General features: G+C 36.2%; 1 protein-coding gene across 3 annotated transcripts in view; it reads left to right on the forward strand.

Annotated features, from left to right (window-relative positions):
- Positions 1-25,530, forward strand: part of TOPAZ1 (testis and ovary specific TOPAZ 1) — a 60,820-nt gene that overhangs the window by 16,356 nt on the left and 18,934 nt on the right. For all 3 annotated transcript variants that reach the window (XM_059879453.1, NM_001252441.1, XM_059879454.1), the window contains 9 exons: positions 6,073-6,137; positions 8,015-8,157; positions 9,678-9,763; positions 10,494-10,619; positions 13,082-13,145; positions 18,957-19,108; positions 19,314-19,406; positions 21,769-21,884; positions 25,220-25,286. In XM_059879453.1, coding sequence (XP_059735436.1) covers positions 6,073-6,137; positions 8,015-8,157; positions 9,678-9,763; positions 10,494-10,619; positions 13,082-13,145; positions 18,957-19,108; positions 19,314-19,406; positions 21,769-21,884; positions 25,220-25,286 — 912 coding nt within the window. The remainder of the gene's footprint in view (positions 1-6,072; positions 6,138-8,014; positions 8,158-9,677; positions 9,764-10,493; positions 10,620-13,081; positions 13,146-18,956; positions 19,109-19,313; positions 19,407-21,768; positions 21,885-25,219; positions 25,287-25,530) is intronic.

Below are 25,530 nucleotides of genomic sequence, written 5' to 3' on the forward strand. Positions count from 1 at the left end.
TCTCTCTCTTAAAATACGCTGCAGCAATTCTCCTTTCATTACTGGATCATTCTGTTCGACATCAGCATTCTTTTCTCCCATCTTCAAACAAAACCACAAAAAAAGCACTTTCAAGGTTCCTTTTTCCTTTTTAGCAGTCATCCTGTTTCTCCAAAAGCTTGTCTAGACTCACCATCTCCAGACTTTTTCCTCCAGTTCCAAAGATACTCGCCTTCACCTCCGCCAAAACTACCCTTCTTACACTTCCCAGCCACCTCCTCGTTGCTGAATCTAATGGACATAGTTCAGTCTTAATCTTACTGAAACTGTCACTAGTATTTAGCAGTTAATTACACTTTTGTTGAAACATTTTTTTCACATGACTTTCAGGATAAATATAACCTGCCTGGTGTCATTTCTGTCTACAACTTCCCAGTTGGTTTTGCTGGTCTCTCCTGATCTCCCTGACCTCTATGTGTTGGAGCAACCCAGCACCTAGACCAGAAATCTGTTCTTTTTTCTGTCTAGATTTGCTCCTTAGATGATCTCATGCAACCTCATTGCACTGAATGCCACCTGTGTGCTAAGACTCTCAAGTTCACATCTCCAGCTTGAACTTCTTCTCTGAGCTGCAGAGCTTTGTATCTAGTTGCCTGCTTGACTTTTCCACTGGGATGTCCAATTGGGCTTCTCAAACTTAACATGTTCCAAACTGAACTCCTGTTATATGTCCCCTCCCCTGCCACACACGAGCCTTTCCTGTCATTTTCCCCCTTTTCTATTAATGGCAACCCCATCCTTGATAAATCACTTAGGCTTGAAACCTTGGATTTTCTTCCTTTCTTTTTCTCTCACTCCATATGCAGACCGTAAGGAAATCCTGCTGGCCTCAGCTTCAGATGATGTCTGGAAATTGTCCTCTTTTCTTCACTCCCACCCACACCACATCACACCCAGGCCCAGCCTTGTATCATCTCCTGCCTGAATTACTGCAGGGGCCTCTTAACATTTCTCCAGCTTCTAATATTATTATCTTATAGTTTATTGTCAACACAGCATAGGTTAGATCATGTTACTCTTCCCCTTCAAATTTTCCAGTGGCTTTTAATATTCAGGCTCAAAGCCACAGTCCTTACTATGACCTACTTGACCCTTTATCTGTCCCCTCCACCTCCTCCCCAACCTTGAATCCTCTCTGATCTGACTACTCTCCTTAGCTCTTGCACCCTGACCCCCTTAGCCTCCTTCTGTTCTTGGAACAAACCAGGCTTTCTCCTACTTCAGGGCCTTTGATTTTGGCATTTTATCTCCTAAAAAAAATAAAAACTATATAGCTGACTTTCTTATTTCCTTCACATCTTTACTCAGATTTCATGTTCTCAGGGAGACCTCCCCTGGCCGTCCAGTCTAAAATTGCAATGTTCTCCTTGCTGTCAACATTTCATATCCCCCTTTCTTGTACTTGTCATAATATAACATCCTTTACATTTACTTATTTATGTTTATCTCTGTCTCCTCCTGCTAGAATGAAACTCCGTAAAGGCAAAGATTTTTGTCCATTTTGCTCACAAATGAATCTTTCACACCTAGAGCAGTGTCTGATAGAGAATAATAATACAAATGATTGTAGGTTTTTGTTTCTTGTATGTGTTTTTGTTTGTTTTGGCCACCTTGCATGGGAGGTCATGGGCCAAGCCTGTAACAGATAACATATGGACAACCCAGATTTACTGAGTTAATACTTTACTGTACATGAAATGTGTTTCACAGATGAAAACACTGAGACTTAGTATCTTATCCAGGGTCACACAGTAGAGTCCCTTGACTCTATAGCAGGGGTCAGCAAACTTTTACTTTAGAATTTAGACTAGATAGTAACACTTCTCTGGCTTTGTGATCCCTATGGTTGCTGTCACAGCTACTTAACTCTGTCGCTATAACAAGAAAGAAGCCATAGACAGTATGAAAACAAATGTCAATTGCTGTGTTCAAATCTTTATTTACAAAAACAGGCAGCCTGCAGGCTATTGCTTGCCAACCTTTGCTCTAAAACATTAAAAAATAAACAGTTTGTATCCTGTTGTTGTTAAAGCAGAGAGAAGACTTAATGCATTCTCTTCTGCAAGGATAGATTTTAAGAGATGTTTGCCAGAATTCACTGAGTTCTTAACGCTAAATATTTTAAAGATGTAGACTGTTTTCAATATTAGCTCTTTTAAAAATAATCCACAAAAGCATTTAGCTGCTTCCTAGAGTGATGCTATTTTTTGGATTTGTTTAAGAGAAGAGAAATGATGCTTTTATCCTTCTGATACCATGGTAAGCTTCAAAGTATCAACCCTTTAGAAAATACATGACCCTGTCAATAATATTTAAGATATCTGGCCCCCAGATTTGGGGATTAACAAACTTTAACTATCTATCACCTTACATTTTAGGAATTTTAGAGGGTAAATAAGTTGATTTATAGGGCATAGGTCTAGATTACCATTTTTTCTGCTTTTATGTATGGTTTTCTGTGAATTTTTAGAAATGCTTCCTTATTGATTTTATATATCTGTATATATTTCTGTCTTTTCCACCTATAGGCCTTGTTTTTTCTTTTATGTATCAGTTATACTCAGAATCCATATACAACAATTTTTAGGTTTACCATGGTGGTAATTGCTTAGTGATTCTAGTTTTGAGCCCCAGATAGTCAAAATGCTAGTGTCCTTAATTTTTATTTGGAAACAATTGTAAATTCACAAGAAGTTGCAAAAGTAGTTTCTCCGCATGATTTCATCTTAACGCCCGCTATCAGAAGCAGAAATTTGGTATTCGTATAATGAGGGTGTGCAGTTCTGTGTATTTTATCAAGTGTGCAGATTTTTGTAGCCTGTAGTGCAATCAAGGTGATAATTACATCATTACAAAGACCCTCCTTATACTACCTCTTTGTCACACCTCCCTCCCTACCCCTAACATCTGTTAAGCTTAGCAACCATTAATATGTTTTCCGTCTCTATAATTTGGTATTTTGAAAGAAGCGCCCAGGTTTGCACTTGCTGGGCTCTCTGGTGATGGCATGCTTAGGTTTCTTCAACAACTTTGGTAGGCTCATCCTCCAGGTTATTTCCCGGGGTAGTAGGGAGTTGAAATGTTTCTTCAGTTCTTTTAGTGTCACCTGGGTTGTTTGGAGTCTGCCTTACAAAGGTATAGCTCAAGGGTCAGCTGGAGGTTTGGACCAAATTTAAAGCACATTTAGGGACTTCCTCTCTTAGGCTGTCTCCTTTCCAGGGTCCCCAACCTCACATCCCAGTTTCTGACTTTGCCTCAACTCTGTCTTCTGGTTCTTTGTTTCATTCAGAAGGGCAAATTTTTAGCCTTCCAAGTGGTTACAACTGAGTTCTCCCTTTAAGAATAAATTCATAAAAACAAGACTGTTACCCAGTGTCATAAAAACAGGACTGTTACCCGGTGTCATTCCCTCTTTCCCTCCAGACTGTGTCTGCTTTTCGTATCTCTCCGGTGTCTTCAGGCAGTTAGTTTGTTTGTTTGTTTGTTTCTGTATTTTGTCTAGGGTTTATAGTTGTTACTTAAAGAAGGATTAGCCCAGTAAGAGATACATACTTGCCATTTTTTAAACTGGACCTATTGTGTATTCTTTTTATTTTTTGTTTCAAATGTTAAACTTTTCATTTTATTGTGGGATATAGCCCATTAATAATGTTGTGGTAGTTTCAGGTGAACAGCTAAGGGACTCAGCCATACATGTACATGTATCCATTCTCCCCCAATCCCATCCAGGCTGCATCCAGTTTTTTTTAATATCTTGTCTAAGGTTTATAGTTGTTACCTGAAGAAGGATTAGTCCAGTAAGAGATACTTGCTGTTTCTCTAACTGGACCTATTGTGTATTCGTTTTAATTTTATACAAACGATAGCATACCATTCCATCTTTTTTAAACTTACTATATAATAGAGAGTGTTTCCTTTCCATATATGTAAGGATGCTTTCTCTTTACAATTATATAATTATCCGCTATATGGATATACTCTGTTCAACAAGTTCCACTATTGATGGGCACTTGGTTTGTTCCCATTTTCTTGCTATTTTAACATTGTTGCATTATGCATCCTTGAGCATAAGGCATTTTGCATATGTGCAAGCATTTTTGGATTGATTCTTAGAAGTAGAATTTTCAGATTGCCCTACATAAAGATTGCTTTGATTTATGCTTCCATCAACATTGTATGGGAATGACAGTTTTCTCCCCCATACACTCACCAACTCAGTATTAAAATTTTTTTTATTTTTGTCCATCTGTGTATTTTTACAAATGACTTTTCACTTGCTTTCCTCTTACGAGTCTAGTTAAGCATCTTTTAGTATGTGTAAAAGCCATTTACATTTTCTTCTGTGAACTTCTTTTTTATGTCCTTTGCCCATTTTTCTTTTCAGATTTTGATCTTTTTTTATTTGTAGGAACTTTTCATATATTAAACATTGGTTCTCTGTCATATGTTGCCCTAGCTTTTCCTATTTTTCATTTGTATTCGACTTAGTAGAGGAACTTTTTACCTTGAAGGAGCTTTTTATTTTTATTTAGTCCAGTGTATCAGTTTTATTTTATGATATTTGAGTTGTGAGTTGTATTTAGAGAAAGACTTCCCTGTTTTGGAGTTAAAATTTTTCACCTGTATCTTTTTATAGTATTTTTTGGTGTTATTTATTATATTTAAATTTATCAATATAAATCTAAATTTTATCTTGGAAGAAAGAATGTAGAAACAATGTAACCTTTCTATTCTTATTTTGACAGTTGATTTTGTCATCTTAGCATATGAAAATACTTTAAATGTTTGTATTTAGACCTGTTGATCCATAATTCATTGTTTCTGCCTTTGGTGTTATCTTAGGCTTTCTCTACTCTCCAAATTACATAACTACTCATATTTTATTTTCAATACTTTCAGTATTTTTTATATTTAAATATTTATTGAATGTATTTTGGAATATGGTGAATTGGTGCCACGCTTATTTTCCATCCAACTTAACTACCTGTTAGTTGTTCTGTTACTATTTATTGAATCATTTCCTCACAAATTTCAAGTGCCATCTTCAATATTTTCAGTTTTTATGTATAGAATGACTCCTTCTCTTTTATTTCATTAATTGCTCACGTCTGTACCAATTCCATACTGTCAATTACTTGAAAAATAAAAACAGTAAGGAAAGTTTGCTTTAAAAGATACCAAAATGTTTTATAAATCTAAAAATTTTTGGCTGTTCTTATATTCTTTTTTTCTAAGAAAGAAATATATATTCTTTTCTTTTAAACTCATGTTGTAATTTTTTAAATGTATAAATTAATTTGGAGAGAATTAGCATTTTTTACATTTAACATTCTCATCCAGGAACATGTTATATCGTAATATTTCATGTTCCTCAGTTGATTTTTATAGTGTTCTTCCTAAAGGTTATAATAGCATATATAATGTGTATGTTATTATAAAATATTCTTGTGTAATTTTAGAAAGACTAGAAAGATATAAAGTAAGATATTAAGTGGTTAACCCTGGCTACCCAAATGATGGGTGATTTGGGGGGTTTATTTTGGTGTCTGTTTTTCAAAAGCCTAGTATTTTAGCATATATAACTTTCTCGTAATTAGAGAATCACAATTCCCAAGATAGTAATTGTAAAGAGCTTTAAGTATACCAACATTTTAAATAGATATAAATATTCCTAATGAAAAATACATTTATGTTCATAAATACCACCTATAAATAAAAATCACTCAAAGCTGTTCTTTCTAAATAAAAGGAAACATGGCTATAATTGTTCAAAATAATTAGAAATGGTAGTTTGCATAATTAAAGGTGATATCAAAACTAGGGAAAATGTGTTGATTTATATTTTTCTGAACACTGGAAATTTTGAAGTCAGTGTTCAGTGTTTTAAATAATGTAGAGTAGAATTACTTCCTGGCTTGGCCATAAGCTAGTTGTTTAATTAATATCTAATACATTCTGATCTGGTAAGCCTTGTAGCCTAATATAGAATGTAGAGATATTCACTTACATTTTTTAACCATAATCTCTCCGCAGTGTAGATTTTCAGACAAGGTAGCTATTCGAGAAGAAAAAGAAACTATTTCTGAAGTTTGCAGAAGGTTTGTAACATAATTTTTAATTACATAATGTTAAAATAGTCATCCATGTAATTTGTGTCTTGAGCCTGTTTTTCATTCTCTCTTGTATGTAGTTGGGCTACTATGTCATAAACAGTATGTGGGTATTATTTAACATGTCAGGTATATACAGAGTCAAGGATATTATAAGTTACTTTAAAGCTGTCACTAACTCTTTTTAGCCATAAATTATTTTTTGAGAAAGGAATGAGGAATGGTGATACAATAAAAGAAAAAAAAAGATGTGGATGTGATTGTTATGAAGGTAAGAATAGCTGAAATCAGATGAGCATTGCAGCTTGTGGGTATCTTCCATGTCTGCAGTGATTAGTACTGAGAGGTACAGTACACTCACTGGGACATATTACAGATACCAAATTTAGGTTTGGAGGGTACCTGGGAGATCATTTGATTCACCTCTCACACCCACTTTGCTATGAGGCAAGGCACAGTCAGGTCAGGTGACAAATCTGTTCAAGTTCTTTTATGTTAAGACAGTGTTTTTCCAAGTGTGAGCCTTACAGTAGCAGCGTTGTGTGGGAACTTGCCAGAAATGAGAATTATTTGTTCCCATCCCTGGCCTACTGAATCAGAAACTCCAGAAATAGGGCCCATCAATCTGTGTTTCAGCAAGATCACCAGCTAACCCTGATACATGCTCAAGTCTGAGAATCTTTATGTTAAAGAAAAGCCTAGGTAAGAATTAGATTGGCACAGTATGATTCATTACCGCTTGAAGATCTTAAAAAGAAAATGTGACAAGGTCAACTTTTTTTCCTATAAGAAAACATTATGTTTACAAGCTAAATAGTTGCAACCTGCAGAATTTTGTCATCACCTTGGCTCTGCCATAATGACCAGGCGTGTGATATTGGGCAAGTGACCACCTTACCCTGGATTTCATCATCTAATCAGAATAAAAGAAGTTTACTAGAAAATCTTTTCCATCTATAAAATTCCATAATTCATATCTCTTTGTTTTATGTTACCTGGTTTATTTTGTTTTATTTGGAGGAGAGTTATGATGATGGCATATCTCAGGGATATCCCTAGTTGGGGAGAGAAGCAGAAATTTTTATTTTGTGTGAAATGATTAAACTCCATCAATGCCACTAGGTTTCAACTGTTATAAGCATTGTCCCCTCTTATTATTTTTACTCACCTATGGCTTATTAGAATTGTATTTAAAGTAAATGTTTTAGTATCTGAATAAGGACATGAGTCTTTCTCTGAGAAAGTAAATTCATTTATGTCTGTTAGCTCTGAGGTACTTTGTACCCTTCCGCCTGCTTAAGTTACTTATTTTTCTAGGTAAGTGACCTCAAGATTAGAGTGGTTTCTTTAACTGGTTATATAGGATCTCACTAATTAGAATATAATCAAAGCTGTTTAAATCAGAAGCCTCAAACTATATATTTCTTATGCCTTCTTCTAAAAGGAAGATCTCAAGTACATGTATGAATTTATTATATATACTTGTCCTGAAGAATAACTTTTAATTCATTTGTTTCATTGCACTGTCACTAGAATCATTGAATGGTCTTTCTGGATCTGGACATTGATCTAGTTCTTCCTCTAACCTTTTGGCTAGCGTGATCAAAAATGTTTTGCTGTAGTTTCAACCCCACCACCCCACTTCTCCCCATACCCTAGCCATTTAAAAAGTATTGGTTTTCTAATTAAGGCAGGAACAACCTATTGAAACTACTGAAGAATCATAGTATATAATAGTAGTATATAGCATAGTATGTAGAACATATATATCATTGGAATGTGTTTCTACTTATTTGATTCTCATTACTTTAATGTTTTTAGAATAAATTTAAATTCTGATTTTGGTTTTTCTGCTCACACAACAGGGATTCTAAAAATACAGAGATTATGGTTGGTGAATGTCACTTAGCAGCACTGGTCTCCAAACCTCTGTGCTTACCAGTGCCCTTGCCGCCTTTGAATCTTAATGCTCATCAGGAAGATACATTACTGAATCCACAGATGAATGGTACAATTTTCTTAATAAAATTCTATTGACTTTTGACAATATAGAAATGATACAGGAGATTTTTCCACCCAAAACAAAAAAGTTAAGGAAAATAATTGAGGAAACTCCCTAATGGTTCAGTGGTTAGGACTCTGTGCTTCCACTGCAGGGGGCACAGGTTTGATCCCTGATCAGGGAAGTAAGATCCTGCAAAAGCTGCAGGGTGGGGCCATAAAAAGAAAGTGGAAGCAAGCATAGGATGTGTTAAGATTAGAAGATTTGTGTACCTTTAGTTAGTACTTTTGATTAAACAACTTCTGGGTTATCTGTATTTACACAATAGTGGCAGTACAGGTAGATTACAGTTTATACCTAAAATATTCATAATTTAGTTGAGTGTTTTAGAAATTAAGAATGTACTTTATACTTTGTGTCATTTTTAATAATTCATAGTGATGTATGTGAACAAAATAAGCTAGATTGAAGAATTAATTTAGAAACAAATCCTCTTGTGTATGTAGTTCACACCTAACTCTTCCATACCTCCCATCTCTGCCCTCATGCTGCCTGCTTTTGTGTCCTGTAGAAGCAAGCCCGTGATTATCACATGTTTTTAAAAGCTTTACAGGTGTCACAGTAAAACGTACTGCAAAGCTATGCAGCAAAAACTTCAACTTGTCTCAAATTATATCTGGATGCAGCCAAAGTAAAAATTGAGATGACTTAAGATAAAAAACATTTCTATGTTATCTTTAGAAAAAATAATTTCTAAATGTCATAATTCTCATTTTAAAAGACTAACATTAAGGAATAATGATGCCTGGTATAGTAGTCAGCCTGGGCTGGCGTAACAAAATTCCACAGACTGGGTGGCTTAAACAACAGATACTCATTTCACACAGTTCTGGAGGCTAGAAGTCCAAGATCAAGTTTCTGGTAGGGTTCAGTTTCTGGCTCTCTTCCTGGCTTACAGACGGCAGCCTTTTCACCAAGTCCTTACACGGCCTTTCCTTGGTGCATGTGCTTGGAAAGAGAGAGGGGATGCTCACTCTTGATGTCTCTGTAAGGACACTGATTCTGTCAGATCACAGCCTCGTTTTTATAACCCCATTTAATTTTAATTACTTCCACAAAGGCACATTGGAGGTTAAGGCTTCAACATATGAATTAGAAGAGACACAATTTAGTCCATAACACCTAGGTCTATCGGTAGTTTTCATCCCTACAAAAAGTTTATTATGTGTTTAACTTAACGATCATTTGAATATAGTACTCAATGCTGCTATGTGAGGCTTTTAAGAAAGTATCTTTAGCTTATAATGAATTTAAAATGTTAAATTCAGATCTAGACATCCTTAAGGAACACCTAAGGTGTAAATTATTGTATATTTCACAGAACTATACCACTGGCAACAGCCTGTGAATTGAACAAAAGAAGTCCAAAGTGAAATATTAAAACATATAGTAGTAGTCTATTTCACTTTATGAAAGGCATAAGTTATAACATATTGGAATGTAATGTCATTCTTAATCATTTCTAGATTTCAGATTACCAGGGAAACATTCTGTCCTAAAGCTGCAGAATCCTGAAATTTGTGAAATATTTAAGAGGGAAAAAAATGTAGGGGTAAGTACGTTACTTAAAAAATAATGATAATCTTATAAGCATATACTTTGGGGCTTTCTGGTTTTATTTCCTTATTATCATTTAAGCAGTTCTGGACATTTTGTTGATTTTAGTGAAAAGGAACAGAAAATGAGTAGCAATTTAGAGAATGTTCACAAACAATATAAGACGTTTAAGACTGGGGGAGCGGGGGAGGGATGGGATATCCAAAACAGAAAATAATAGAATGAATAGTTTTCTATGGTGAAGGAGAAAGCTATTAATAAAAGCAGTTGATAGGAAAAGCTTGTTGTAAATAACTTTCACTCATTACCTTTTTTCTGTTAATTAGAAAAGCTAAGGAAATTTTCAGTTCTAACAAATGCATCTGAAATAAGCATATATAAAAGTAGAAGTAACTTTTTATAAAACTAAAAAGGGCAGGCACATGACAAGGAGGGAAAGTATAAACATTTAAAGCCATGTATAGTGAAACCGTAGTAACTGGTGGACTATAAGTTTTACACTAAATGAAATTGCAGAAATTCAGACAAATAACTTTAAATTGATTGTATCATAATTTTTTAAAATATAAATTGTTTGGAATTATTTTTTAATCAAATTAGCAAACAATTTATCTTGATACTTTTTTTGGACATATATTATTTCTGATTGTTTCAAATGCTTTCTCACTTGATTGCAGTAAGTGTTTCACAATTAACACAGAAAGGGAATTTGCCTAATTTTCTAGGTGTTCCAGAAGCCACTAGGGTTGATGATACCCCACAGATATTGCAAATTTCATTTTAATACGTTACGTGGCTGTGAGCGATCACAGTGCAAGTTTGGTCACGTGCCTGAGCAAGGGGATGAAAAGGTAAAATGTGTTACGTCTGAAGTAGAGATTGTTTTAATAACCGTTTCAGTCATATGGTTTTAATTCAGATTTGCATCAAATCCTAATATAAGAGCTTTGCCTGATTTTGAGCTTTATGTAAATGGAATCATACATTCTGTATGCTTTTGTTTCTAGCTTCTTTTTTTCAACATGCTTGAGATTCATCTGTATTTTTTTACTTAATTGTAGATGTTTCTTTCTCATTACTGTATAATGTTGACTATACCATTGTAGAGTATAGAAAAATTTATATTGTTGATAAATACTACTTTGATGGATGGCTTCTAAATTTGGTAAATACAGTAGTAATGCCATCAGTGTTGTGCATGTCTTTTGGTGAACATATATAGCTATTCTTATGGGTTATACTTGAAACTGGAATTATTGTGTCAAAGAGTTTGCATATGTTCAACTTTAGTTAGATACTGCCAGATAAATTTCCAAAGTGGTTTAACAAATTACATTTTTAATTTGGTCTGAGAGTTCTGGGTGCTTTACATTTTCATCAGCTCTTGGTGTTATCAGCCATATTAAGCCATTCTAGTGGGTGGGCAGTGATGCTTTCCTGCATGAGTGATGAAATTGAGCATTTTTCAGAATGTTTGTTGGGTATTTGAATATTCCCTTCCTGTAAGTATCTAAATATTTCATCTGTATTCTAGAGGATGTCTTTTTCTTATCCATCTCAAGAATTCTTTTTATATTCTGAATACAAATCCTTTGTTGAATATGTGTATTGCAAATAATTTTTTCTACTTTGCAAGTTGCCTTTTCATACTTTTATTTTTTAGTTTTTAAATTTTTATTGGAATATAGTTGATTTGCAATATTATGTTAGTTTCAGGTGTACAGCAAAGTAAATCAGTAATAGATATTTATAACCACTCTTTTTTAGATTCTATTCACATATAGGTCATTACAGAGTACTGAGTAGAGTTCCCTGTGCTATACAGGAGGTCCTTGTTAGTTAGTGAATATATGTCAATCCCAGTCTTCTCCCCTTCCTGTTTTGTAAATAAATTCACTTGTACCATTTTTTCAGATTCCACATACAAGCAATATATTTGTCATTCTGTGTCTGAATTACTTCACTTAGTATGATCATTATCTCTAGTGCATGCATCCTCCTGTAGATGACATTATTTCATCCTTTTTATGGCTGCATAATATTCCATTATATATATGTACCACATCTTCTTTATGCAGTCCTCTATCAGTGGACATTTAGGTTGTTTCCATGTCTTAGCTATTGTAAATAAAGCTGCAGTGAATGTTGGGATCCATGTATCTTTTAGAGTGATAGTTTTCTCTAGATATATGCCCAGGAGTGGGTTGCTGGAGCATCTGGTAGTTCTGGGTTTAGTTTTTTAAGGAACCTCCATATTTTTCCCCATAATGATTGTACCAATTTACATTCCCACCAACAAGCCTTTTTACCCTTTTAGACATGTCTTTTGGTAGATAAAATTATTAATCTTTATATAGTCCAATCTTACCTTTTTATTTTTATTTTTTTCCTTTTATGGTGCTGACTTTTTACATCAGTTCAGTTCAGTCACTCAGTCATGTCTGATTCTTTGTGACCCCATGGACCACAGCACACTAGACTTCCCCATCCATCACCAACTCCCGGAGCTTGCTCAAACTCAAGACTTTTTACACATTACTGAAAAAAAATTTTCTAGATCGTGAAGGGGCTTCTCTGGTGGCTCAGTAGTGAAGAATCTGCCTGCAATGCAGGAGACCCAGGTTCTGTCCCTGGGTTGGGAAGAAAAGGAAATGGTAACCCACTCCAGTATTCTTGCTTGGGAAATCCAGTGGACACAAGCCTGAAAGGCTACAGTTCATGGGGTCACAAAAGAGTCAGACACAACTTAACAAATAAACAACAACATGATCATGAAGATGGTCTTCTGTGTTTTTCCTTTAAAAAATTTGTTGTCTTATCTTTCACATTTAGAAATCTAAGCTATCTAGAATTAGTTTTTGTTTAGGATGTGAGAAGAAGGTCTAGATACATATTTTTTCCCATGTGGATCTCCAGTTAACCAAACACCATCCTTTCCCCCACTGTGTTACAGTATCACTGTGTCATAAATCTGCTAATTGTGTATGAGTGAGTCTCTTTATAGGATCTATTTTCTAATCATTGGTCAATGTGTTTTTCCTTATACCAGTAAAAGAATCCCTCCCTTCTCCAGTTGATTTCTAATCTTGACTTTGTTTCCTTGACTCTTTCTCTGAACAGCTTCTCTGAATAAGGGTTTCGTAACAAATTCAGTATGCATTTCCCATCTTAGTTAACCTAACATCAGCTTCTTTATTCCATTGCCTTAAATTGACTTAAAAAAAAATAGAATAAGCAAAAAGATAGGACTGAAATTTGTATAGTTTTTGTGAAATATGAAAAGGTAATTTTACATTTTTCATGACTTTTACAGGTTTGTATGGATGTGTTTAAGAAATATATAAGTATCAATGAGCTGTGTTTGCTACAACGTGCAGGTATGAGATAATAGAATGATTACTATAAAATCATTAATGCAAGTGTTTCAAACAATGTGCTTTCGTCCTCATGGTTTAAAAGTAAATTCAATACTTTTGAGTATGAAAACTGAGTGTCTTAGATTAGTTCTGTTGGTCTTAGAAAGGATTAATAATAAGTGTGGCATTTTGGTTAATTTTAATCCATGTAACATTGTAATTCACTTACATATGTACTAATATTTTCATGATGTATAAATTTTATTTACAGGTGTAAGACAGAAAAAAGGATGTCGTTAATTAGCTTAAAATCTTTCTGAAGGGATCTGTCAGAAACTGGATCTTCCCTACATCTTCATCCTTTTACACATGTCCCTCGTAAGCTGAGGAGAAGGAAATGGCAACCCACTCCACTATTCTTGCCTAGAGAATCCTGTGGACAGAGAGCCTGGTGGGCTGCTGTTCATAGGGTCGCACAGAGTCGGACATGACTGAAGCAACTTAGCATGCATGCATGCATTGGAGAAGGAAATGGCAACCCACTCCAGTATTCTTGCCTGGAGAATCCCAGGGACAGAGAAGCCTGGTGGGCTGCTGTCTATGGGGTTGCATAGAGTCGGACATGACTGAAGCAACTTAGCAGCCACAGCAGCAGCTTATTGCTAATGCACATCAATCATTCTGTGCAGTTCCGTAAACAGGCCAAAATGAAAGTTGCTCAGTCGTGTCTGAGTCTTTGTGACCCCATGGACTGTACAGTCCATGGAATTTCTCCAGGACAGAATACTGGAGTGGGTAGCCTTTCCCTTCTCCAGGGGATTTTCCCAACCCAGGGATCGAACCCAGGTCTTCCACAATGCAGGTGGATTCTTTACCAGCTGAGCCACAAGGTAAGGCCAAAAATACTGGAGGAGGTAGTTTATCCCTTCTCCAGTGGATCTTCCCTACCCAGGAATCGAACCAGGGTCTCCTACATTGCAAACAGATTCTTTACCAACTGAGCTATCAGGGAAGCTTCCCTAGTGGCTCAGATGGTAAACAGGCCAAGCTCTGCTATAATAGAAAAGTCGCTGCTCTTCTACCTAGGATGCCTTTCTTTTATCCCACTTCCCCATAGCAAAGACCTATTCATCTTTCAAAGCCTAGTCATAGAAAATAGGATTATCTCCTCCATTACACCCTTATCTGACTCCACAGCCTCATCCCATTCTCTGCTCCCATCTCCCCCTACTATATTGTGAGTCCCAAAAGGAAGGGACCAAGCTTTAATATTTGTCAAGTTGACAAGTTCACAAGGGGGAAGTACTGAGAAGGTGGGACTCCCCATTACCCTATTTAACCATAGGTTCATTTTTATCTGTTTGATATTTGAATTTCCACATAAAATCCTGTTTCCAGAAGTTGTCTGATTAAAACCATTGTGTAAAACTGCTGCTGCTTGGCTATACCAGAAGGAACTCTTCACTGTTGAGTTGTACCAAACATTTAAAGAACTAATATCAATTCTCAGTCTTTTCCCAGAAATTGAAGAGGAGGGAACACATTGATATAAAATTCCTCAACAAAAACTAGCAACCTGAATTGGAAGGATCATAGACCATGACCAAGTAGAATTTGTTCTTAGAGTACAGTGTAGTTTAACATACAAAAATCAGTCCAAGTAACCACATGAACAGAATGAATGGGAAAAAATACATGATCATCTTAGTTGATGCAGCAAAATACTCAAGAGACTAGGAATAAAAGGAAACTACCTCAACATTTAAAAAGCCACATCTGAAAAACCTCACAGTAAACACCATCAGTCAGTTCATTTCAGTTCAGTCACTCAGTCGTATCCGACTCTTTGCAACCCCATGAATCGCAGCACGCCAGGCCTCCCTGTCCATCACCAACTCCCAGAGTTTACTCAAACTCATGTCCATCGAGTCGGTGATACCATCCAGCCATCTCATCCTCTGTCGTCCCCTTCTCCTCCTGCCCCCAATCCCTCCCAGCATCAGAGTCTTTACCAATGAGTCAACTCTTCGCATGAGGTGGCCAAAGTATTGGAGTTTCAGCTTCAGCATCAGTCCTTCCAATGAACACCCAGGACTGATCTCCTTTAGAATGGACTGGTTGGATCTCCTTTTAGTCCAAGGGACTCTCAAGAGTCTTCTCCAACACTACAGTTCAAAGGCATCAATTCTTCAGCGCTCAGCTTTCTTCACAGTCCAACTCTCACACATCCATACACGACCACTGGAAAAACCATAGCCTTGACTAGACGGACATTTATTTGTTGGCAAAGTAATGTCTCTGCTTTTCAATATACTATCTAGGTTGGTCATAACTTTCCTTCCAAGGAGTAAGCGTCTGTTAATTTCATGGCTGCACTCACCATCTGCAGTGATTTTGGAGCCCAGAAAAATAAAGTCTGACACTGTTTCCACTGTTTCCCCATCTATTTCCCGTGAAGTGGTGGGACCAGATGCCATGATCTTCATTTTCTGAATGTTGAGCTTTAAGCCAACCTTTTCACTCTCCTCTTTCACTTTCATCAAGAGGCTTTTTAGTTTCTCTTCACTTTCTGCCATAAGGGTGGTGCCATCTGCATATCTGAGGTTATTGATATGTCTCCCGGCAATCTTGATTCCAGCTTGTGCTTCTTCCAGCCCAGCATTTCTCTTGATGTACTCTGCATAGAAGTTAAATAAGCAGGGTGACAATATACAGCCTTGACGTACTCCTTTTCCTATTTGGAACCAGTCTGTTGTTCCATGTCCATTTCTAATTGTTGTTTCCTGACCTGCATATAGGTTTCTCAAGAGGCAGGTCAGGTGGTCTGGTATTCCCATCTGTTTCAGAATTTTCCAGTTTATTGTGATCCACACAGTCAAAGGCTTTGGCATAGTCAATAAAGCAGAAATAGATGTTTTTCTGGAACTCTCTTGCTTTTTCCATGACCCAGCAGACGTTGGCAATTTGATCTCTGATTCCTCTGCCTTTTCTAAAACCAGCTTGAACATCTGGAAGTTCACAGTTCACGTATTGCTGAAGCCTGGCTTGGAGAATTTTGATCATTACTTTACCATACTCGGTGGCAAAAAACTGGAAGCTTTTCCCCTAAGATTAGGAACAAGGCAAGGATGCCTGCTTTCACCACTTCAGTTCAACACGGAGATGGAAGTTCTCGCCAGAGCAATTAGACAAGGCATCCATTTCAGAAAGGAAGAAGTCAGTGGCCTGTGTGCAGATGAAATGACCTTATATGTAGAAAATACTTAAGATTCTGAGGGGAAAAAAGCTGTTAGGGTTAATAAGTGACCAAGTCAACATGCAAAAATCATTTGCATTTCTATATACTGAAATTGAGCGCCCTGAAAAGGGAATTACAAAAACAATTGCATTTACAATAACTTGAAAGAATAAAATACTTAAAAACTAATTTAACGAAGAAAGTGAAAGACTTGTACAATGGAATCTACACAACATTGCTGAAAGAGAAATTAAAGACACACCTCCCATGTTCACAGATTGGAAGACTCCGTAATGTTAAAATGTCATTACTAAGATCATGGCATCCAGTCCCATCACTTTATGGCATATAGATGGGGAAACTGTGGAAACACTGACAGACTCTATTTTCTTGGGTTCCAAAATCACTGCAGATGGTTGACTGCAGCCATGAAATTAAAAGACACTTGCTCCTTGGAAGAAAAACTATGACAAAACCTAGATGGCATATTGAAAAGCAGAACATTACTTTGCCAGCAAAGGTCTGTATAGTCAAAGCTATGGTTTTTCCAGTAGTCATGTATATATGTGAGAGTTGGACCATAAAGAAGGCTGAATGTCAAAGAATTGATGCTTTTGAACTGTGGTGTTGCAGAAGACTCTTGAGAGTCCGTTGGACTGCAAGGAGATCAGACCAGTCAGTCCTAAAGGAAATCAAACTGGAATATTCATTGAAAGGACTGATGCTGAAGCTAAAAGTCCAGTGCTTTTGTCACCTGATGAGAAGAGCCAGCTCATTGGAAAAGACCCTGATGCTGGGAAAAATAGAAGGCAGGAACAGAGGGGATGACACAAGATGAGATTGTTGGATGGCATCACCAATTCAGTGGACATGAGTTTGAGCAAACTCCAGGAAGAAGTGAAGGACAGGGAAGCATCCATGGGTTCACAAAGAGTCAGACACGAGTAAGCAACCGAACAACAACCACCCATGTCATAGATTGGGAGACTAACAAAAGTTAGTTCAAATGGGTTGAAGACCTTAATGTAAGACCTACAACAATAAAACTCTGAGAAGAAAGCATGAGGACAAAAACATCACATCATTGGATTTGGCAGTGATTTCTTGGATATGACACCAAAGACAGAGGCAACAAAGAAAAAATAGATAAATTGAACTTCATGAAAATTTGAAAATTTTGTGCGTTAAAAGACAGTATCAGCAAGATGAAACAGCAGCCCACAGAATGGGAGAAAATATTTGTAAATCATATATCTGATAAGGGATTAGTATCCAGAATATATAGAGAACCCTTAAAACTCAACAACAAAACCTGATTCAAAAATAGACAAAGTATTTGAAGAGACATTTCTCCAAAGAAGAAACACAAATGGCCAATAAGCATGTAAAACGATGCTCAACATCACCAGACCTAATGGAAATGCTTATCAAAAGTACATTGAGATACCACCTCACACCCATTAGAATGACTGCTATCAAAAAAAGAAAAAAGTGTTAGGATGTGGAGAAATTAAAACCCTCACGCACTACGGGAAGGAATGTAAAATTGTACAGTACTGTAGAAAAACAGTATGACAGTTGCCCAAAAAATTAAAAATAGAATTACCATATGATCCAGCAATTCTTCTCCTGGTATATACACAAAAGAATTGACAGCAGGGTCTTGAAAGATATTTATAGCACACCCATATTTATAGCAGCATTATTCACAGTAGCTAAAATATGAGGCAATGCAAGAGTCCATTAAGAATGACTTTTCAGAGCTTCCCTGATGGCCCAGTGGTAAAGAATCCACTTGCCAATGCAGGAGACACAGGTTGGATCTGTGGTCTGGGAAGATCCCACATGCCGCAGAGTAGCTAAGTGCATGAGCCGAACTGTTGAGTCTGCTCTTGAGCCCAAGAACTGCAACTTCTGAGCCCATGTGCCACAACTACTGAACCTCGGTACCTAGAGCCCATGCTCCACAATAAGAGAAGCCACTGCAATGAGAAGCCCACGCACCACAACTGGACAGTAACCTCCACTTGCCATAACTAGAGAAAAGCCTATGCAGCAACAAAGACCCAGCCCCAGCACAGCCAAAATAAATAATTTCTTAAAAATAAATTGTAAAGAAACACTTTTTCAGTGGAAATCAATCAGTGTTATAATTTTTAGGAGAATGCTCATAAACTAGACTAAAAATATCCCCAGGGTCAGCAGGTTGATGGGGTTAAAACAGAAAGAAGGGGTATATGTCAAAACAGTCTGCTTCCACTCTTAAACAGGCCACTACCTGAAGTCCCCCTGAGAGTGTGGCTCCCTCAGAGTTCATATTGAAACCATGATGTATGAGGCAGTTTGGTCCTATTTTTTGTGGATAGCACATGAGTTAGATCCCAATCTAGTACCTAACATCCTGGTTGACATGTTGTTGCCATTTAACTTTTGCTTTAATGTATTTTCATCAAATATTTCTGATACTGGAAGTGTATCTTTTAAGAAATTGAGTTAATGCTACTTGATCTTTAAATATAGAAAAATTGTCTAATTTAGGAAAGATGAATCTTAAAAGCAGCAAATGACTTTATTATGTATTTCATCATTTTCAGCAAACATGTTTATGGAGTACTACAGAAAGTTTCTTCCAGGTATACACTTTGATTTACAAGTATTAAATGACCTTCTAAGTTCTTTACTCAAACACTGTTTATTGAAAGAAGTATTTCAGGTCATGAACCTCTGCATAATGATTAAGATGCTGGTAAGTAACCTGAAAATACATTTTTCTAATATTTTAAGTTAATTTCTCTGATACATTTCTTATATGTATAATTTAGCAGTTAAATTTCTATTTGTTAAATACTTCCTAGAGAACACTTGTGTTTTTCAGCATAAACAAATTTGAGAAACTTAAAGTATACTGAAGTAAGACATGAAAATGAGTGTAATATTTTTGTTTTATCCAGCCTGCTCTGAAAATATTACTAAAAATATTTGAGTATGTGGCAACTATGAAATTAAGGAATGCTGTACCTGCTTTAATTAATATCTTTTGCAAGGTATGATTTTTTGTTTTATCCATTTTATTCTCTAATAGTGAATAACCAAGAAAATAGTGATTTCTGCTTACTCTTTTTTTTTTTTTTTTTTTGATTTCTGCTTACTCTTAAGTTGCCTTTAACTCACATTTTTTATACCAAAGAATTATATTTTCAGAAATGTTCTTTTTCTCCTGAAGTAGGACTTATTAACAGACTCCAGTGACTAACAGGCCTTGCCCTTAATTGAATAGTTCTAAGCATGCCAGGTTGGAGAAGGCAATGGCAACCCACTCCAGTACTCTTGCCTGGAAAATCCCATGGACAGAGGAGCCTGGTAGGCTGCAGTCCATGGGGTCACGAAGAGTTGGACACGACTGAGCGACTTCACTTTCACTTTTCACTTTCATGCATTGGAGAAGGAAATGGCAACCCACTCCAGTGTTCTTGCCTGGAGAATCCCAGGGATGGCGGAGCCTGGTGGGCTGCTGTCTGTGGGGTCGCACAGAGTCGGACACAACTGAAGTGACTTAGCAGCAGCAGCAAGCATGCCAGGTGACTTCTTACAAATTCATGAACCATCCTCATCTCTACTTCTTAAGAATGATTGAAGAAAATTTTCTTTTTCAAAAAGATTTGAGGTCATATATAACAAAAATAAGTACACAAATCAATGTATAAATAGGACACTGTTACCAAACATGGTTGATGGATAAGAATATGGTGGTGGTTATTGTTTACTAAATGGTGGTCACTAAGTCATGTCCAACTCTTCGTGACCCCATGGACTGTAGCCTACCAGGCTCCTCTGTCCATGGAATTCTCCAGGCAAGAATACTGGAGAGGGTGGCCATTTCCTGCTTCAGGGGATCCTGAAGACACAGGAATCGAACCCACATCTCTTTTTACATTTTTTAAAGTATATTAAAATTTTTACTGTTGTTGAATATTTCTTAGTATTTGGTACTACTCAGCATTTCATTTCAGAGTAGGCCTATAGCAGGAAAACACCCCACTTCCCACCTATTCTCTTTAGGAAGCAGCATTGGAACCATTTTAGCAGATGAACAAATATTTCAGTGAATACCTCTAGTTTCACATTACAAAACTTGACAAAATTACTTGCCTGGAAATTTTTTGAATCAGGAATTACTCAAATGTCCAGTTACATAAGAATTGAGTAACAGGGGTGAAATGTATGGCATGGTATAGTTAGTAATAATGTAATATCTTTGTATGGTGACAGATGGTAACTAAACTTATCATGGTTATCATTTTGTAATGTATAGAAATGTCAAATCACCGTGTTGTGCACCAGTAACTAACATCATGTTATAGGTTAATTATACTTCAAAAAACAAACTTGCAAAAAAGGAAATAAGGTTTCTGGTCACCAGAAGCATAAAGGAAATTGGAAATTGGATGAAGGTGGTAAAAGGTACAAACTTCCAGTTATAAGAGAAATAAGAACTGTGTGTGTGTCACTCAGTCGTGTCGGACCCTTTGTGACCCCATGGACTTTAGCCCACTTGGTTCCTCTGTCCATGGAATTCTCAAGGCACAAATTTTGGAGAGGGTTGCCATTCCCTTCTCCAGGGGAACTTCCCAACCCAGGGATCAAAGCAGGGTCTCCTGCATGGCAAGCAGATTCTTTACTGACTGAGCCACCAGGGAATCCCTATGTATTATGATGAATATAATTAACATGATGAATATAATTAACACTGCTGTATGTTATATATGAAAGTTGGTAAGAGAGTAAATCCTAAGAGTTTTTAACACAAGGAAAAATTTTTTCCTTTTTCTTTTATTTTGTGTGTATATGAGGTGGTAGATGTTCACTAAAATTATTGTAATCTTTTCATGATATATGTAAGTCAAATCATTATGCTGTATACCTGAAACTTATACAGTTGCTGTATGTCAGTTATTGATATAGCTCAGTAAAATTGAAGATAGATAATTTTTTTTTTTTAAAGAAGAAATTACTGATCACCTAGAGTCATTGTAGAAAACCTCAACTTGATATGTCTCAGGGATTTTATCATCAGGTATACAGTATAACGACAGTGCTATACTTACTAAAAGACAGAATTAGTACCAAGCAAGAGGTTCGATTGATAAAGTAGTTGACATAACTTGAAGAAGAGGACTAATGTTCAAGTTTAAATTCAGAAGTATTATTTTCATTTTTGCTTTAAATTCTTGATGTAAGGTGTCTTACGGTGGTTCTCAAATATTTGAAGAAAAATATACTTCAGATTTTTTAATGAATTTTAATTCTGTCTCCATGTTTCACTTCTTCCATCAGTCTCTTAGTTTTTCCCACACACATTGGTTTCACATTTTTAAAAGAATGACTACTGTTTACCCTCTTCCACAGCTCCTTGAAGCTGGGATGGTACTTGACCCAGAACACTTTAACTATATTGTTAAGCTTTTATACCAAGTACAGGCTTCCAAGCAAGAAATAACTGCAGTTCTGGAAATGAAATCCAGGTAAGAAAACCACTATAATTAGGACTAAAATATATGTATTTTGATGGGGACTTAAAAAGGTTGAAGACAAAGTACTTATCATTCTTCATATGCCCACCAAAAGTCCTTCTCCCCCTCTTGGCTATGGCCTGGTCACGTTGTCATCATTTGCCTCTAGCTAACCCTCCTGGCCAGCCTCACCAAATCTTTTTCATCACCTGATTTCATCTCGCTACCTGGCAGATCAAATGTAAAGACTCTCTTGCTCTGTTTTACAACTTACTTAATTCTACTTAATACACTCTCTTACATGTATTCAAATTACTTTAATCCTTCTTTCTCTTACATGTATTCAAATTACTTTAATCCTTGTTTCTCTTTCACTCACTTCTTGTCATGTTAACTAGGTAAAATATTTTAAGGTCTCTCCTTCATTCTTTCTCTGACTTATTTGCTTTCTCTGTTTAGCTTATGAGCCTCAAAAGGCCTTAAAAAAAAAAAAAACAACCTATAATAATTACAAGGGTAGTACCATAACATACCTGTATTGAGAAAAAGGAAAGCCATGACTTTGATAAAAATTGTATTAAAGTATCACATACATAGAGAAAAGTATACAAATTTTAGGTGTTTAAATGAACCATAACATTTTAACAAAGGCAGATTTGATAAAGTGCAAATGATGCCAACCAGAAAACTCCTTGAGAAAGCCCAGAAAGTTCCTTCAGAGGCACTTTCACATTTATTTCATTTCTCATAATCCTCTAATACAGAAGTTTCCACACTAGTATCCAGAGGCCAAAAGAAATACATTAACAGTAGCATTTATTAACAGGTTAGATCCAAACAAATTAATAGTAGTTTGACAGTGTCTGACAGATGTTGTGAAAATATTAAAATTACCTGAGGAGCCCTGTGAATTTGCTCTAGTGCCGTTTTATCAGTTCCCTTTTTTCCCCCATACCCATTCAGTGTGATTATTCATTTATAGAGCATTTAGATTGATTTATTACTGTTTGTAGTATATTTTCAGTTATCCCACATCGTAGTCTGTTTGATTTGGGAAAGTATGTGAAATACTACTGTTGGTTGTAACCATCAGTATAAACAGATGTGATGAGAAATGTTGCTCCCCCTTATCCCTACTCTACCATTTCTGTTTCCTCCTCCTCTTCACCTCTTTTCCACCTACGTACTAGAGGTAACCAATCTTTCAGTTTTGGGGGTTATCCTCTTATAATGAGCAGATATTTATATATTTTCTTATACCAACTTCTTTGTTATACACAGTGTAGCATATAATGAATTTCAAATTTGCTCTTTTCACTCAAACAGTATATCCTGGAGATCAGTCTAAATCAGTTTGGAGAGAAATTTGTTGTTTTTTAATAAAGGCAAAAGTACTCCATTGTTTGAACGTACTTCCGGTTATTCAGTCAATGTGTGGGTATTTAAGTTGTCCCCAATATTTTGCAATTTAAAACAATACTACTAATCTTGGATTGGAAAAATTAATATTGTTAAAATAGCCATACTACCCAAAGCAATCTAGATTTAATGCATTCCCAATCAAGTTAACCGTGACACTTTTCACAGAACTAGAACAAATAATCCTAAAATTTATATAGAATCACAAAAGAATCTTCAGTGAAGGAGTCAAGAATATTCAATGGAGAAAAGACAGTCTCTTCAGCAAGTGGTGTTGAGAAAGTTGGACAGCTTCATGTAAATCAGTGAAGTTAGAACATTACCTCACAAAATGTACAAAAATAAACTCAAAAAGATTCAAAGACCTAAATATAAGACATGACACTAAAAATCTTTGAAGAAAACATAGGCAAAACATTTTCTGACGTAAAATGTAGCAATATTTGCTTAGACCAGTCTTCCAAGGCAAAAGAAATAAAAACAAAAATAAACAAATGAGACCTAATCAAACTTAAAAACTTTTGTACAACAAAGGAAACCATGAACAAAATGAAAGACAACTTACAGACTGGGGGAAAATATTTGTAGAATGAGGCATCCAACAAGGGCTTAATTTCCAAAGTATATAAACAGATCATGTAACTCAATACCAAAAAAACACCAAAAAAAAAAAAAAAAACCCACCCAGTCAATAAATGACAGAAGACCTAATTAGCCATTTCTCCAAAGAAGACGTATAGATGGCCCACATGAAAAGATGTCCGATATTGCTGATTATCAGAGGCATGCAAATCTGCAGTGAGGTACCACCTCACACCAGTCACGATGGCCATCATCAGAAAGTCTACAAACAATAAATGCTAGAGGGCGTGAAGAACAGGGTGTCCGCCTACGCTGTTGGAGAGAATGGAAATTGTTGCAGCCACTGTGGAGTATAGTGTAGAGATTCCTTAAGAAGCCAAAAATAGAGTTGCCATATGATCAGCAGTCCTATCCCTGGGCATTAATCCAGAAAAGATGAAACCTCTAATTTGAAAAGATGTGTGCACCACAGTGTTCATAGCAACACCATTTATAATAGCCAAGACAGCGGAAACAACCTAAGTGACCATCAGCAGATGAATGGATAAAAGTTAGGAACTTGTCCTTCCTTTTTAATGCTCTGGAATAATTTATGAAACCTTGGGACTAATTACCAAAATTGACCCCCTAGTTGGCTCTTCTACAGCGTTATTAGTTTATTGGCACCCTGCTCTTTGCACCTTTTCTTCTCCTCTTCCCAGTTGCCAAAGTGTACGTCTTTCTTTTTTTTTTTCCTGTCCCTGAAGCTATCTATGCATTTCACATTTGCATTGTTCAGATCACACACAGTTCTAAATTCCTTCTGTGTCGTTTATGTTCTCATCTACCCATGTTTTTTACTTAGCATTTTCAAGCTTGGTGTGGACTTTGTAATGGTAATTTTTAGTCACTGTTAGGTCCTTCTGCTAGTTTCCTGCTATGGTTCCCCTACAGATACTTTTGGTTTGCTTGCTTTGGTTTGTTGTGGTTAGTGTTTGCTTGCCTCATGTCCTTCTGGAGCAGTGAGGGTGGAGTGAGAGCCACAGAGAGCAAGTGCTAGGATTGGTTTTGCTTTTTTTTTTTCCTCTTTGTATTCACAATTATTTTGAAGCTTTGACATTCTCTGTCTTCAAGTTGGGTGAAAGTACAGTTTCATATGAAATTGGTTTTCCTCCTCATTGCCTGTGGTTCAGGAGGAAATAGTTTAAGTAAGGTAACTGCAATTACCATTTTATTCAGCACTAAAGAATTTTTATAGCATATTACTCTCTCTTTCTCCAGTCTTTTAGGTATAAGTTAACAAATGAATTAGGAGCAATATTGACTTTGGGGGAGTGAACGTAATTAACCCTTTTCTGTTGTTAAAGGTTACACATGAGGCAATTTAAAAAGAACTGGAAATGTGACTTAGAGGCAGCCTTGAATGAAATAGAGGTACGATGCTTATCTTTTATTTATTTATTTTTGGGGGAGGGTTGGTGGCAGGAATACTGGAGTGAGTTGCCATTGATGCTTACCTTTTAAATACATAGCTGGGAACTCTGAAAACCAGTAACAACAAAGAAACTTTGAATAGTAACCCAATTTTAGAAAAAGGTTTACAAATGCAGCTGTTTCACAGAGAAGAGAAGGAAAAGATGTTTAATTTCTTACAAGTTAATGCTTTCAACTGCAAACA

This window comes from Bos taurus, chromosome 22, assembly GCF_002263795.3.
Source record: "Bos taurus isolate L1 Dominette 01449 registration number 42190680 breed Hereford chromosome 22, ARS-UCD2.0, whole genome shotgun sequence".
Classification (NCBI taxonomy): Eukaryota; Metazoa; Chordata; class Mammalia; order Artiodactyla; family Bovidae; genus Bos; species Bos taurus.